Source organism: Terrapene carolina, unplaced genomic scaffold (assembly GCF_002925995.2).
Source record: "Terrapene carolina triunguis isolate 2854851 unplaced genomic scaffold, T_m_triunguis-2.0 Scaffold88, whole genome shotgun sequence".
NCBI lineage: Eukaryota > Metazoa > Chordata > Testudines > Emydidae > Terrapene > Terrapene triunguis.
Window position 1 is genome coordinate 6,307,695 of NW_020664439.1, and position 15,718 is coordinate 6,323,412.

A 15,718-nucleotide genomic window follows, 5' to 3' on the forward strand; every position below is an offset into this window, starting at 1 on the left:
TCAGCAGCAGAGAACCTAGATACCCTGAGAAACCCCAGGGTTTCTAGGCTCCTGGCTCTACAGCAGGGAAGGCCTGGGATCCCTAGCACAGGGCAGTCTGGCTGGCAGGGCTGCTCCACAGCCATGGACCCTAGAAGCCATGGACCCTACCCAGCAGCCTGCCAGATGATCCATGGAACAATCTCCCACTGGAAGTGGTAGAACCCCAATCTTTTGAGCACTGTAAAACTAGACTACACGACAGTATGAGAGGTACCATAAGAAGCAATCCTGCATCCAGACCGAATGATCCATCAGCTCTTTTCCATCCTTAATGTCTATGATTAAGGCACTATGTGCTCCATAATTCTGTGGTCATGGAATTCACCACCATCCATGGAATTATATTCCAGAATCCTAGTTTTTATATAAATACTATGCTTTTCTCTCTCATGGTTTAAAGAGAACCTTGAAAACATGAATGGAATGTAAACAGATGCACTGTTGCCTTCCTGAGTCTGCACACATCCTGAAATAACAGCTCTGATAGATGTGAACTACCCCATTTATCTCAATAACATGCTCAGTCTGAAACCTAATGATGGAAATTTAAATACTCACATTGTTAATTATTTCACTGATGATAATTTTAGCAAAAATATCCAGATAACATGCTTATCTTGCAATTTCCCCATGCCTCCCTATGCCTTCTCAGGGGCCAAAACTCCTAGCCACCTCCTACTCAGCTGTCAAAACTTCCAGCTTCCCCCAACAACTGCTCCAATGCAATTCTGCATTCTCAACACAACACATCTGCAGCATCTTAAAAAAAAACAGAAAGAAAAAAAGAAAATGTGGGGACAACCTAAAATAAACTGAATTTAGCATCAAAATAAATAATGCAGGGGCTACTGTACCAATTGCATTATTCATTTCTGTATTTTATTAATTAAACCCTCTATTTTTCATTATAAATGAAGCTGCTACAGAATTTCTGATCAAGGAACCTTGCAGTTCAGTTTCTTTACCTGTTTTCTGCTCCCCTAATACTTAAGTAGTGCTGTCATAAATTATGGTGGACAGGTATAAATTTGCCTCGAATCTTTTTTATGAGCCATCTACACTAGAGTTTTACTCCTAAAAAACTCCTTCATGGCCCTTGGGAATCTGAGCAAAGACTGGAAGATGGAAGCAAAAATACAGCTTTGCATTGGAGGATCTGCTGTCAGAGAAGCTTTCCAAAATATATATTTGCAGAAAAATATTATTTAACTCCTGCTTTCAAGATGGAGGAAGGCAAGTAAACAGTTTTAAAACAAGGCACACAGGGGCATTGTGCATCAAATCAGAACTATGATGTAAAAATCCTCTTTTTGGCGAAAAAAGTGCCCTATCTCTGACTTCCTTGCAGGAAAGGTACCCAACAGTGAGCCAGACTCTCAGCTGGTTTAAGCTGTCATAAGTACATGGATCTCAACTGACCTATGATGATTGACACAAGTGGATCTGACCCAGTAAGATTATGCTCATCGTTATTAAGTTGCATGCCTCAGCCTCTGTTCTTCCCAGGTGACCAGAGAATACAATATATAAGTAATATGTTAGTTCCACAGGAAAACTGACAAACCAAAATGTGATTTCTTTTGGGATATCATTGCATTCCTAAATGATCTCCCTAGTTGGAGAGGACAGTTAACATGTCTGTTGGCTTTATAATGGCCAGCCAGAGTAGCACAAATTTGTGACCAGTTAAGGGCTATGAAAGCTTATAACACAGAGGGGGGGCGGAGGCGCCCATCTGTTGCCCTGACATTTCATCTCGGGAGGTATGCTGCCTGCCGGGGGCCCATATCCGAGACGTTACTGAGGCATTGTCGAGAATTATCCAGCCCTCTGACTACTACCCCATGCTACTCATCCATGTGGGCACAAATGATACTGCGAGGTGTGACATTGAGCGGATCAAGAGTGACTACAGGGCTCTGGGAGTACGGGTGAAGGAGTTTGGAGTGCAGATGGTATTCTCTTCAATCCTTCCTGTCAAAGGTAGGGGCCCGGGCAGAGACAGGTGCATCGTGGAGGTGAATGCCTGGCTGCGAAGATGGTGCCGCCAGGAGGGCTTTGGCTTCCTCGACCACAGGATGTTATTCCAGGAAGGACTGCTAGGCAGAGATGGTGTCAACCTTTCGAGGAGGGGAAAGACCCTATTTGGACACAGACTGGCTAATCTAGTGAGGAGGGCTTTAAACTAGGTTTGACGGGGACAGGTGAGCAAAACCCACAGGTAAGTGGAGAACATGGAGACCTGGGAGATGGGTCGGAAATAGGAGGGAGCAAGGGCTATAATGGCAGAGAGAAAGGAGGGTCAGGGCAAAACTGGGAAGCAAGATCAAATCAGTATCTTAGATGCCTATATACAAATGCAAGAAGTATGGGTAATAAGCAGGAAGAACTGGAAGTGCTTATAAATAAATACAACTATGACATTGTTGGCATCACCGAAACTTGGTGGGATAATATACGTGATTGGAATGTTGGTATGGATGGGTACAGCTTGCTCAGGAAGGAGAGACAGGGGGAAAAGGGAGGAGGTGTTGCCTTATATATTAATAATGTACACACTTGGTCTGAGGTGGAGATGGACATAGGAGACGGAATTGTTGAGAGTCTCTGGGTTAGGCTAAAAGAGGTAAAAAACAAGGGTGATGTCATGCTAGGAGTTTACTACAGGCCACCTAAACAGGTGGAAGAGGTGGATGAGGCTTTTTTTAATCAACTAACAAAATCATCCAAAGCCCAAGATTTGGTGGTGATGGGGGACTTCAACTATCCAGATATATGTTGGAAAAATAACACAGCGGGGCACAGACTATCCAATAAGTTCTTGGACTGCATTGCAGACAACTTTTTATTTCAGAAGGTTGAAAAAGCTACTGGGGGGAAGCTGTTCTAGATTTGATTTTAACAAATAGGGAGGAACTCGTTGAGAATTTGAAAGTGGAAGGCAGCTTGGATGAAAGTGATCATGAAATCATAGAGTTCACAATTCTAAGGAAGGGTAGAAGGGAGTACGGCAAAATAGAGGTAATGGATTTCAGGAAGGCGGATTTTGGTAAGCTCAGAGAGGGTAAGGGTAAGGTCCCATGGAAATCAAGACTGAGGGGAAAAACAACTGAGGAGAGTTGGCAGTATTTCAAAGGGACACTATTAAGGGCTCAAAAGCAAGCTATTCCGCTGGGTAGGAAAGATAGAAAATGTGGCAAAAGACCACCTTGGCTTAACCACAAGATCTTGCATGATCTAAAAAATAAAAAGGAGTCATAAAAAAATGGAAACTAGGACAAATTACAAAGGACGAATATAGGCAAACAACACAGGAATGCAGGGGCAAGATTAGAAAGGCAAAGGCACAAAATAAGCTCAAACTAGCTACAGGAATAAAGGGAAACAAGAAGACTTTTTACCAATACATTAGAAGCAAGAGGAAGACCAAGGACAAGGTAGGCCCACTGCTCAGTGAGGAGGGAGAAACAGTAACAGGAAACTTGGAAATGGCAGAGATGCTCAATGACTTCTTTGTTTCGGTCTTCACCGAGAAGTCTGAAGGAATGCCCAACATAGTGAATGCTAATGGGAAGGGGGTAGGTTTGGAAGATAAAATAAAAAAAGAACAAATTAAAAATCACTTAGAAAAGTTAGATGCCTGCAAGTCACCAGGGCCTGATGAAATGCATACTAGAATACTCAAGGAGCTAATAGAGGAGGTATCTGAGCCTCTAGCTATTATCTTTGGAAAATCATGGGAGACGGGAAAGATTCCAGAAGACTGGAAAAGGGCAAATATAGTGCCCATCTATAAAAAGGGAAATAAAATCAACCCAGGAAACTACAGACCAGTTAGTTTAACTTCTGTGCCAGGGAAGATAATGGAGCAAGTAATTAAGGAAATCATCTGCAAACACTTGGAAGGCGGTAAGGTGATAGGGAATAGCCAGCATGGATTTGTAAAGAACAAATCGTGTCAAACCAATCTGATAGCTTTCTTTGATAGGATAACGAGTCTTGTGGATAAGGGAGAAGCGGTGGATGTGCTATACCTAGACTTTAGTAAGGCATTTGATACAGTCTCGCATGATATTCTTATCAATAAACTAGGCAAATACAACTTAGATGGGGCTACTATAAGGTGGGTGCATAACTGGCTGGATAACCGTACTCAGAGAGTAGTTATTAATGGTTCCCAATCCTGCTGGAAAGGTATAACAAGTGGGGTTCCGCAGGGGTCTGTTTTGGGACCGGCTCTGTTCAATATCTTCATCAACGACTTAGATATTGGCATAGAAAGTACGCTTATTAAGTTTGCAGATGATACCAAACTGGGAGGGATTGCAATTGCTTTGGAGGATAGGGTCATAATCCAAAATTATCTGGACAAATTGGAGAAATGGTCTGAGGTAAACAGGATGAAGTTTAATAAAGACAAATGCAAAGTGCTCCACTTAGGAGGGAACAATCAGTTTTACACATACAGAATGGGAAGTGACTGTCTGGGAAGGAGTACGGCAGAAAGCGATCTAGGGGTTATAGTGGACCACAAGCTAAATATGAGTCAACAGTGTGATGCTGTTGCAAAAAAAGCAAACATGATTCTGGGATGCATTAACAGGTGTGTTGTGAGCAAGACACGAGAAGTCATTCTTCCACTCTACTCTGCGCTGGTTAGGCCTCAACTGGAGTATTGTGTCCAGTTCTGGGCACCACATTTCAAGAAAGATGTGGAGAAATTGGAGAGGGTCCAGAGAAGAGCAACAAGAATGATTAAAGGTCTAGAGAACATGACCTATGAAGGAAGGCTGAAAGAATTGGGTTTGTTTAGTTTGGAAAAGAGAAGACTGAGAGGGGACATGATAGCAGTTTTCAGGTATCTAAAAGGGTGTCATAAGGAGGAGGGAGAAAACTTGTTCATCTTAGCCTCTAAGGATAGAACAAGAAGCAATGGGCTTAAACTGCAGCGAGGAAGATTTAGGTTGGACATTAGGAAAACGTTCCTAACTGTCAAGGTGGTTAAACTGCCTAGGGAGGTTGTGGAATCTCCATCTCTGGAGATATTTAAGAGTAGGTTAGATAAATGTCTATCAGGGATGGTCTAGACAGTATTTGGTCCTGCCATGAGGGCAGGGGACTGGACTCGATGACCTCTCGGGGTCCCTTCCAGCCCTAGAATCTATGAATCTATGAATCTGAGCCCTTCAGTGAGTTCTCCAATAAAAACAGGAAAGGCCAGAGTTGACATTGCTGATATTTCTTGTGGAGCGGGGAGAATAAGCAAAGATAACCCCTCCCCTGCTTTAAAAACAACAGAAACCCTTCTGGCCATCTTTATAAATCATAAAACAAGAAAAAAAAGCCACGGTTTTCTTTCATTGGCAGCTCAACTCTACCACCAACCTTCCATTCTGCATGGCTATCACTTCTTGCACGTCAGAGGAACTGTAGATGAAGGAGGTTTTAATAGGGACATTACAAAGTTTACAGCCTTTGTCATCTTCAAGTCACAAATCTGATTTGTTTTCAGTGTTTGTCTATGGAGCCAAGGAAGCCTTAAGTACATACAGAAGTTCTTTCTGCAGCTAGGCCTAATATATTGCATAGTAACGAGGGGGTAAGGTAAGTTCTATTTATGGGGCACTCCAAGCAGGGGTTCTAATTGTTTTTCAAGTTCTTGGATGCCCAGTGCCAAGCCAAGCTGGTGATAGACTCCCTGTGATACCATCTGACTAGTGATCCTGTCTAGCTGTGAACATAATTTGACCCAGAACTTGGATCAATCTAAGGTCATCTGCCACCTATCATTTAGGAACCTGTCTCAGTTTGCCTAGAGAAACTCAAATTGATAGTTTCTATAAGACCTCTGGATCTGCTTTTGCCATCTTTCTGTTCAGGGAGAGGGACTACTGTAGAGAGACATGTACATTTACATTGCCTCCCACAGCTGCAGGGGCCTCCATCAGAATTAAGTGAATCAAGGCAGTTACAAATGGCCGGTGGGGCAAGGGTTTAAACAGCAGTGATTGCTAGATTTCTGGGTTCTACTAAGACAAGCTGTCATGCCTCTTAACTCTGGTTTGGTCCTAACTCTATCTCCCTCTACCTGTAACATTTCCTCTTTACCTGCTCTGCAAGGAGAGCTGGACAAGGCTAAGAAGGGGTGCACAGGCTCTGAGCAATGTAGTGCAGCACATGGAGTAAGCACTAAGATGCTGCTTGCCTGCTTGTTGACCAGATCAGCATATCTGTGTGTGGAATCAGGCCTAATTCATAATGGAAAACACTTTCCTTAAGCCGGCAGGGTTTTTTTACATGTACAGTATAGCACAATGCCATTAACATTTTAGATTCAGCTTCCATTAAGTTATATGGTTATCTATTTGGGAGTAAGTCTAAGGCCCTTGTATTGTTAGCTCCTCCTAATTAATTTTGGCTTTATGGTGTTTTTGGAGGCAAATTGCCTTAGCCTTCACATTTATCCCATTGCTACTCAGCATGACTGAGCTATTACAGCTATTGTCAGAGGAAACTAAATCATATACAGCTTACTGGAGTTATTCAGGGGAAGAGAGTTTTCACTCCTGTGTACTCTGCCTTTCAAACTCTGGGGCTGGTACTTCTTCCACTCAAGTCACTTGCAAATGACTTCCATGGAAGTAGATGCTCTCAATAACTAGGGTCAAACTCTTTGCTGACCTAACTCTATTGACTTGAAGCAGAGAATACAGCCTCTGATGTTTTGTAATATTAGTTTACTATACAGTTTGGCTTCCAAGCATCTCTAGCTACCACATACCATCAGGCTACGTCTTCTCAGTGATGTGCCTTCTCATTCTGGCTCCATCATTTCTATCAGTAGCTTCATAGCTCAGTGTCAAGATGATTTTTCTTTTAAAAATGAGTATTTGCAAAAGAGCATTGTAAAAAATGTCTGACAGGGAGTTGAGCAGAAAATTAGTTTGGGGAGCTTCCAACATAGGGCTATTTACAAAACAAACCCCTGACATGTATGTACTTAAATAATCATTTCTGTGTAAAGTAATCAAATCAAATATCAGTGACAAGCTAAAGTTAATAAAATGTATTGCAATATAAAGTCTTCAACGGACTCAGGATTAATGGTACTATTTTCAGACAGAAAGTCTTCAAAATGATCTACCGTGGTATCTCTGATCACTGTTTGGTTATATAGGTTTATTCCAAATAGACAAACCCCAAATGTCCTGACCTCGGTCTCTCCTGTGCTTACTTCACCCTTGTTCTACAGTGCGTTTGAAGGTTTACACTGTAAGTACCTGAGATGTTCTTACCTTTTATTTATTCCTAAACCCAGCTAAAGTGAGCACAAATTGGCTGCAATTTATATTCATCTGATGAGATGGAAAATTAAACTTCATGAATTACCTTTGCGCCTTTTTGAACAAAGATGATGCCAAAGTTATTTAACAGTAGTAGCTTTAGTCCTCTTTGGCTCAGCTCATTCTACCCACTGTTATAACTAAAGTTAGGAGAAAACTATGAGAGGACATGGCCACTCAATCAGCTGTAACATGGGATATTATTAGAGAAGAGGATCTAAATCACTCAGTAACTCAATTTATTTGGCCTGGCAACTATTCATGTCTCTCTTATTTGTCCAGATATGAAAGTGGCTATTATGGGGCAAACTCAGTTACACCATTGTAAATCCAAAGCAAGTGAATCAGACACTATTACTTTCATTTCCCAATGTCTCCAAATCCCTAGTTATGTGAATGTTAAGAAAGGAAAAGGAGTTAAGAATGATCATCCCCATTCTCATGCTTTTCAGTATAAATCAGGCTCTTCTGAATGTTTCCCTAATGACAACACATTATCTTTACTATAACTTAGCAGACTTTAACATAGATTTCACAAATAGGCTTGGGGAAATCTTCTGTGTGAAAATGATTTTTCATTAGAATTTTTCATTTCTCTTTTCCATTCCTTTTCTCTGAATTGCTCTCTGAACATCTCATGATGAACACCACTGAGATAATGAAGTTATAACAGTGTCAATCCAAAGTAACTGGAATCAGAATCTGATCTTCTGTATTTGTTTATTTCCCTCCATTTTTTCACACTATTTTTAATGCATTTTTTCTCTGCCCCTTCTTGTTCCTCTCTCAAGTCTCTCCTAAGTAGAATACAGACTCAGTTGTGTTTGACCTTGAGACAAACGTTTCAATCCATGGTATTAAAGGCCAACTGGTGGGCCCTGCTTATGCTGTAGTTAGAAACAGATAACCCTCTTCACCAACACACAAAGATGACAAAAATAAAAGTTTGAAACCAGTGAGCCGTCCTCAAAATAAATATTAAGTAGAGAATTAAATTGTTGTTATGCAGTTTTTTGAACAGGATGAGCCACTTAGAATGGTATAACAATAAAGGAATTAGTGAATGTAGTAAAAACTCAGTAGGAAACACAATATCTCATGTAATAAAGAATACCTAAAATGGATAAAGAAAGCCAGTAACATAGGGATGGTATGTGATGTAGAGGATTCAAAGGACAGGAGAACAGAAGAGCTGAGAAAATGCAATATTGACACCATCTGGGATAATCAGCAATGGAACTGAAGACATGTGGAGATGAGTATTTGATGTGTGGGCTGGCTGCCAGCAAATATTCCATCAATATTCTGAGATGATAATAATAATTACACAAATCAGTAGCTGTAGAATTACATATTTAGATAAATACAAGTATAACGTGGTGAATGGGAATGAAGTATGATTAAGATGACAATTTGTACAGTACACTGATATTTAGAAAAGAGATAAACAAGGAGGATAAGGACATCATAAAGGACAAAAGGATCCTGATATGCAAAAGAAAATCTGATGATGAGAGAATTCATGAACAATGAGAAAAATACATCAACCTTCAACAGCTGTTGAGATCTGATACAAATCAGGCAGAAGTTAAAGAGAAAAAGCAAGTTCTTTTCTCTGCATTTAAAAAGAAAGGATGCTCTCAGGGGGAAAAACCTGCTCATGTGCCCTCAAGAGGAAATATATAACCAGATAAACTACCTGGTTATAATACTTGGAGAAGACTGTGTGTGTGTGTGTGTGTGTGTGTGCGTGTGTGTGTGTGTTGGAGGGGAGAGAGCAAGGGGCCTTCATCTAAACAGTCATGTAGGAAGCAAGGATTGGAATTACGTCACAAGATAATAACTCAGCCTGAATGCTATAATGAAGTAAAATGTCATGTATCTTTAAGATGACGAGAAGAAATGTGACAACAGGCAGGATATACCACCAGGAGAAGGCTTATCAAAGAAGAGAAGCTTAGCAGTATCACAAGTAGTTAGTAAGAAAGAGTTGTGAAAGAAAATGGTTAGTATGTATTGATAAACGTTTGTCAAAATCGTGTTTCTGAATAGACAGCCATGTGAAAAAACTCATTGAACACTCTCTGTTCACTGTTGAAAGCCTGCTGACCATCCAGATATTGCAGCATTTGCTCACTTTTTCAATGCTTGCTGTATCAGATACAATTTTGGCTTATTGATGAACATTTGTCATTCCTATGAGGCAGCATTTACTCCCCATCCATGCAGGTGTGCAGAGACTAGGTGGAGCCTTGGCTGACTGATCCCCAGAATGTGCTGGCCAGCACAGCAGCACTAGCACAAGGACAGACACATCTTTCTTTCTCCCCAAAGTAAGGGAAAAGAAGGACCAGACTGCAACTTGCACAGTCACTCTTGTGTCCCTTACTCAGGCTGGATTGCCAGGGGCCAATCCAGCCTCTGATATGCACTTTTGTGACTCAGTTCTGCAAAGTGCCAAGCACTCTCCCCAACGCAGCAACGCATTTAAAGATGTGCAAACTACAAGCTTATGAGTAGTTGCATTGAAATCAATAGGACTACTCACATGCTTAAAGCTAAGCAGGTCCCTCACTGCACTGCTGGACTGGGGACAGAGTGTCGAACACCTGTTGGACGGATGTTGGTTCACACCTACACCTAGAAACCGACATGATCTGAATGGTCTCAGACCTGACGGTAAGTTTCCCCCTCCCTATTAGACATTTACATGGCTTACTTTCTTGTTTCTAATTCTTTCTTTACAAAGCTTTGGTCACAAACGATCAATAGGCATTGTCTTTAAAGCGTCTGTACATGCCAACAGTTACTATATGATGCTATCTGAGTCAAAGTGCTATTTCCACAGCGTTCCCCTATACTTGGAATGTGAGATGCCTGTGGAAAGTGGTAACTGTTGGAAAATGTTAACTTTTTAATGGCTTTCATCATTGTGACCCCACACCAGTAAGGAAGGGGTTAAGCAGCTGCTCTGGACCCAGGCAACCCTACCCCATCCACTTGAAAAACATGCATGGCTTGGAGGAAGAGTTCAAAAGAAGAACAGTCCAATGTGGCTTGGCATCAGACAATGGAGATGAACTGACCTGCACCCTGAGCTCCGGAGTCCTGGCTGTCGTGATGTTGCCAAACCCACAGAGAAGAGACTGGTGATTCTCAGAAGGTCTGAGACTTTCTTTGATTCCAGCTATTTAATGTCTTTACTTTTCCTGTTGGGGAAGAGGGTCCGGTAGGAAGTGCTCCAGGGAGGCAGCAGTGCGGCACTTTGGTGGATTGGAACCCAATGGAGAGGGTGGGACCGGGTTCCCCTACTAACCCTTAAGAGGTGTCGAAGGCAGAAGCCTACCCCTGATATTGGGAGTCTAGAGGAGAGAAGGCCCAGAAGACAGAAGGTTCAAGATCCTGAGACATCAATCTAGGTGGAGACCCAGAGACCCCTTGCCTAACCCAAAGAGCTACCCTGTTGCTGGACTTTTTTATATACCCTGAAAGGGGTGGGCATAACCACAGGACCTGCTCAGAGGGCTGAGTCACAAAAGAGACAGGACACCGCAGGATCAAAGCAGCTGTTAATATGCGGTGACAGGAAAGAGAGAACCTGCCACACCCTGCCTGACCCCTAGGTGGCACCTGTGGTCAGTGATCACCTTCATAACCATATATAATTCTTCAGAACTTGTTTATCTCAGTGGTATGAAATCATCTGAGTAAACACATGTGGTACGGGCTATATAAGTATAGTATGCTTAAATGTATAAGTAGCGGTCTTTAGAGCTTTCTAGTTAGCTGGAAAATGGCAAACAAAACTTCAGGATTTGAAAAGTGCAGACAGACAACTGTGAAATATATTGATATTGGTTGTGAGTAAAAGCTTGAGGAGCTGTGTATGAATATCTGAGTGCAGAATTGGAATATACAAGCATGGGATCAGATCCTCAGCTAGTGTAAATCAAAATCAATATAAATACACTGATTTAAACCAGATCAGGATCTGGTCTCTAACGCTCTTTCTAGAGAAAGTGGGAACTGGGGAAGATAATGACTTTTGGTCAGGGAGACTTTTAATGGGCTTACAGTTGAATATGTTGAAGCAGGTAATGTAGATGCTGGTGAAATCCATGTGCTTTGGGGATTTCTTGTTTTTGTTGGGAGGAAGGTAGGGAAGGATGGTTCAATAATATTGAAAAAAATAGTTGTAAGTAATCCATACACTATACTTCACAGCAGCAATGCTTCTCAATCCATAGAGCATGACTTTAAGCACAATGTTTGTAAATTATTTTCATATTGATTTTAAATAAATGATGACTATTTAAGTATACTGTGCTGGATTCTGGTTTCATCATTTCAGAGTCAGATACTTAGACATGGCCTCTTTAGGGAGACTTCTGCATAGTCCTGGTGTTAAAATCATCATCATTATTATTATTGCTCTGCCAAAGACGTTTACCCTTTGAAAGCCTTTTTTATTACATTTAATCACATGCAATAACAATCATGGAGCCTGAAACTTTAGAGTTGTCATTTAAGGCCTGATCCAAAGCCCACTGAAGTCAATGGAAAGATCCCCATTGAGTTTAGTGGGCTTTGGATCAGACTCCTATTCAGTGCTTAGCCACTAGTTTCAGAAGTTCTCACTTCAAGTGAGCTAAATTTCTTGCATTGCATATCTACAAAGCAATAATCAGAGCACTCTTGGTAGATCTCAAGTTGTGTAATGTAACTTTGCAATTAAAAAGCACCATAGTTTACAGACACATACCAAGAAGAAATTAAATGAAACTGAAGTGTTTTTATATTTTAACATTCTACTAAAGTAAAGGCATTTTGTAATGAGACTAATCTCATTTTATCTCTTAATTGCATCTAGATATGCCAAACAAATTTACTGCTAGCAACCTGCATACAATATAATATATTAATTATAAAACACTATTACAATTTTCACAAGAAGGAATAGCTACTCTTACTGTTCTGAATCCAAAGCATTTGGTCAAATTAATTGTAATTATATTTTTAGTTAATATAATCCCAGCTAAATCAATGGAAGAGCTAATTATGCAAATATAATTCTTTTTAATCCACAACCTTCTCATCATAAATAATTTTATTTCAACTGATTGCAAAAAAGAAGGAGGAGGCATTATGTTGCTTCCTTATTTCACGTTACTAAAGTTAACAATAAAACAAATTTTAAAAGCTTCTATTTTTTCATTTTTGAAATCTAACTACAAAAGAGCCATTGTATATTTTGGCAGTACAGTACTACAATATATAAATAGTTTAATTATCAGTTGAAAATGACTTAGCACCTGGCTATTGTTTATAATGTACCACATGAAGACAAAAAACATATTACTTAAAACTTTCATCGCTGTAATCTCCTGCGTCTGGGGCATCTAGAAGAAGTCTTTTCACAAGTCAGATACAATACACAAACAATGAAATATTAATTGATGAGCAAATAATTTTTAATTGATAATGTATTCATCTATGTTTCCCAACCTTTGTTTATAAAATGTTTGTAAGAAGAGTGTGGAAAATCTCTAAATTTATTTGTTATTCAAAATTATTTCTGATTTTCATAAACACACTTTTCTCCACATCCGAATAGCTCACAAACATTTGTTGGAAATAGTGCTGGCTAAAAGCAGCAATTTTTGTATCAGGAAAAATGTCAAGGTTTTGAAATTTATTTTCATTCTGACGAACAAAAATGAGACCTTTTGAAATTTCTTTGTGAAAAGACATGAGAAACACACACAGACACAACCAACCCACCAGAGCAAGGATTTGAATCTGGGTCTTCTACATCTCAGGTGAGTTTTCTAAAAGCTAGGTTATTGACTATTCTGAGGTCTCTCTCGTCTCCCCTCCAACCTCCTCTCCAGGCATGAAACCCCTTATTTTGTCAAAATCAATACATTTCTGCTCAAGGTTTCAGTTTCCACAGAAAAAAAGTTGACATTTTTTCAATCTGCTGCAGTTGCAAATGTTTGGTATTTCAACCTCGCAAGTTATGTTGTTTTGGTTAGTTGCCTAATGTCTCCTCTTTTTTAAAAAACTAGTCACCAACACAATGCAAATTTCAGATTTACAATCCAATATGGAATTTTGAAATTCACTTTCAGCAAATATTTGAGATATAAGTTTAAATTCACTTTCCACAAGCATCATATTTTCTTTTACCCATGTTCATGGAAAGGCTCCAAAACACTACTCAGTTGAAACCTGCTTTAAAATGTGAATGAATATTCAGAGAACATTTCCCCTGCATTTACCTGTTGTGTGAATTCTGTCACCAGATCCTTGACATCCATCCTCATCGTCACAGTCCCCGCTTGATTCCATTGCTTCACTTTTCCCGCCCCCACTGCCACTTTCCCTTGAAGCCCATCGTTCCAACTTCAATTTTGTCTTCTCTGTATCCAGCTAAAAGACAAGAAAACAAGTCACAATGAAATGTAGTGTCTTCAAACAATTCAAGATGCAAGTGACAAAGAGCCTGATTCTAGGGTGCCTAGGACCCTTGGTTCTGAAATACTGTGGGTCTGATCCTGCTGTTCAAAATGTTATATTTCACCATACGGTTAGTGCAATGTTTTGGGTTATTTTCATATGAAGTCAACAGAGGTGTTTCAGGTATACATGAGGGCCCTAGTATCTTACAGGATCGGGCCTTGAGGTAGGATTTTTAGGGCATTGAGCAGTTGACAAGATCAGGTCCAAAGCCTGTGCAGACTGGAAGTTGTGCATTTCACTTTAACTTGAATCAGCAAAACATTTGACTGAAACAAATTTCTTGGAATTACTATAGAATAAGAACAAGCTGTTTCTGGAGTCACTCTGAATTCACTGCATTAGCTCACGCTAGCTGAAGTATTGTATTTGCTATGAAACAAATCTTTTTTGAGCTTTACATGCCATCCCCATTTTTTGTGTGCAGTGGCTGATGGTGAGCTCTCATACTTTACAATGTAAGAAACACAAATGTGTCACCACAGAGGTCTAGACCACCATTAAAACTTGTTTTCAATGGCAGCCTAACTGGCTGGCTCTTCTCCCTGTTTGGGGGTGGGCTTTTTCATTGGTAGTTAGAGGGGAAGAAGGTTGTAGCTGATGCTATGTATGTCATTCTGGTTATGCTGGAAAAGCTCTCACAATAAGGAAGTTTGGTGGTGTTTCCTAAACTTGGCCACTCTGGATTTCTCTAATCTCCTCTTGGAAGTTAGTTAATTCCATGGTGAGGTCCCCTCAACTGAGAATGCCTTGTCCTTAGCGCTCACATACATCATTCTGGGCTGTGGTTTTGGCAGTGTGAAGATGGAACAGCTAATATAGCTGGGACTTGATCTGATATATTTACAGCTTTGAAGATCAGGACAGATCAATCTGGCAGTGGAAATGGAGTGGGAGCCAGCCGAGAAACTGGAGCTCAGGCTTGATACACTAACGGAGACCTAAATGGCAGAAGAGGCAGGCAGCAGCATTTTGCACCACCAGGAATCCTTGAATCGCTTTCACATTCTTCTTCAAATACAGTGAGCTTCCATAATAACGCAGTCTGGAGATGACAAATGCATGTCTCACTGTGCGTAGGGGTCCTGTTCTAGTGAACTATAGTTGCTACCTCGTACTGGGGAGAACCTGGCTAATTTACCCTTTACCTGAAATTGTCTGTTTTGGTCATTCGGAAGATGCACACATCACTGCACTGCAGTGGGAAGATGAGTTTGTGAGGGACAGGAATATGGATTTTAGTTGGGAAAGGCATTGAACACTGTCCAGTTGTTAGGGTTTTTTTTTTAACAAGCTGCCTGGTGTCGAGCATCATTATTCACAGGCTGAAAGCCTGATGTCATGGGGAAGTAAGAGAGCAAATATTTTTAGCAAATGTAAAAAATAAATATGAGTACGTGGAGGAAAGGATTATTCAGTTACTTCATAGATTTATTGTGTCCTGACTGTCTTGGAGGAGACTCATTCATTCTTGGTTATAATCCTTCAGAATGAAAAGAAATGGCTAAGTGGTGAACAGAACAGATGCAAAATTTAATAAAGGCTTTTAATGATTGTTTGCCAGTCAAGGCAGAAATGTTTACTGCCTGTTAAGGTAATAACTCTTTTTCAAATTGATTTCATTCAGCACTCATGACTCAAAAGTGAATAACCAAACGATGTGTGCTCAGCTGTCTTGGAAAAGGGCAGAGAAATGAGCTCTGTGTTCAAACATGGGTGCACTGCAGCATTTCCCAGGCTACTGAACGCTATGTCCTGCCTCTCCTTCAGGAAAACAGCTCTTTGGCAACTTATATACACATCTACTAGCCCTT

General features: G+C 40.5%; 1 protein-coding gene across 3 annotated transcripts in view; it reads right to left on the reverse strand.

The window, feature by feature from the left end:
• LOC112112348 (glypican-5-like) overlaps positions 1–15,718 on the reverse strand; it is a 629,288-nt gene that overhangs the window by 123,236 nt on the left and 490,334 nt on the right. For all 3 annotated transcript variants that reach the window (XM_026649925.2, XM_026649924.2, XM_026649926.2), the window contains one exon: positions 13,667–13,817. In XM_026649925.2, the coding sequence (XP_026505710.1) occupies positions 13,667–13,817 (151 nt within the window). The remainder of the gene's footprint in view (positions 1–13,666; positions 13,818–15,718) is intronic.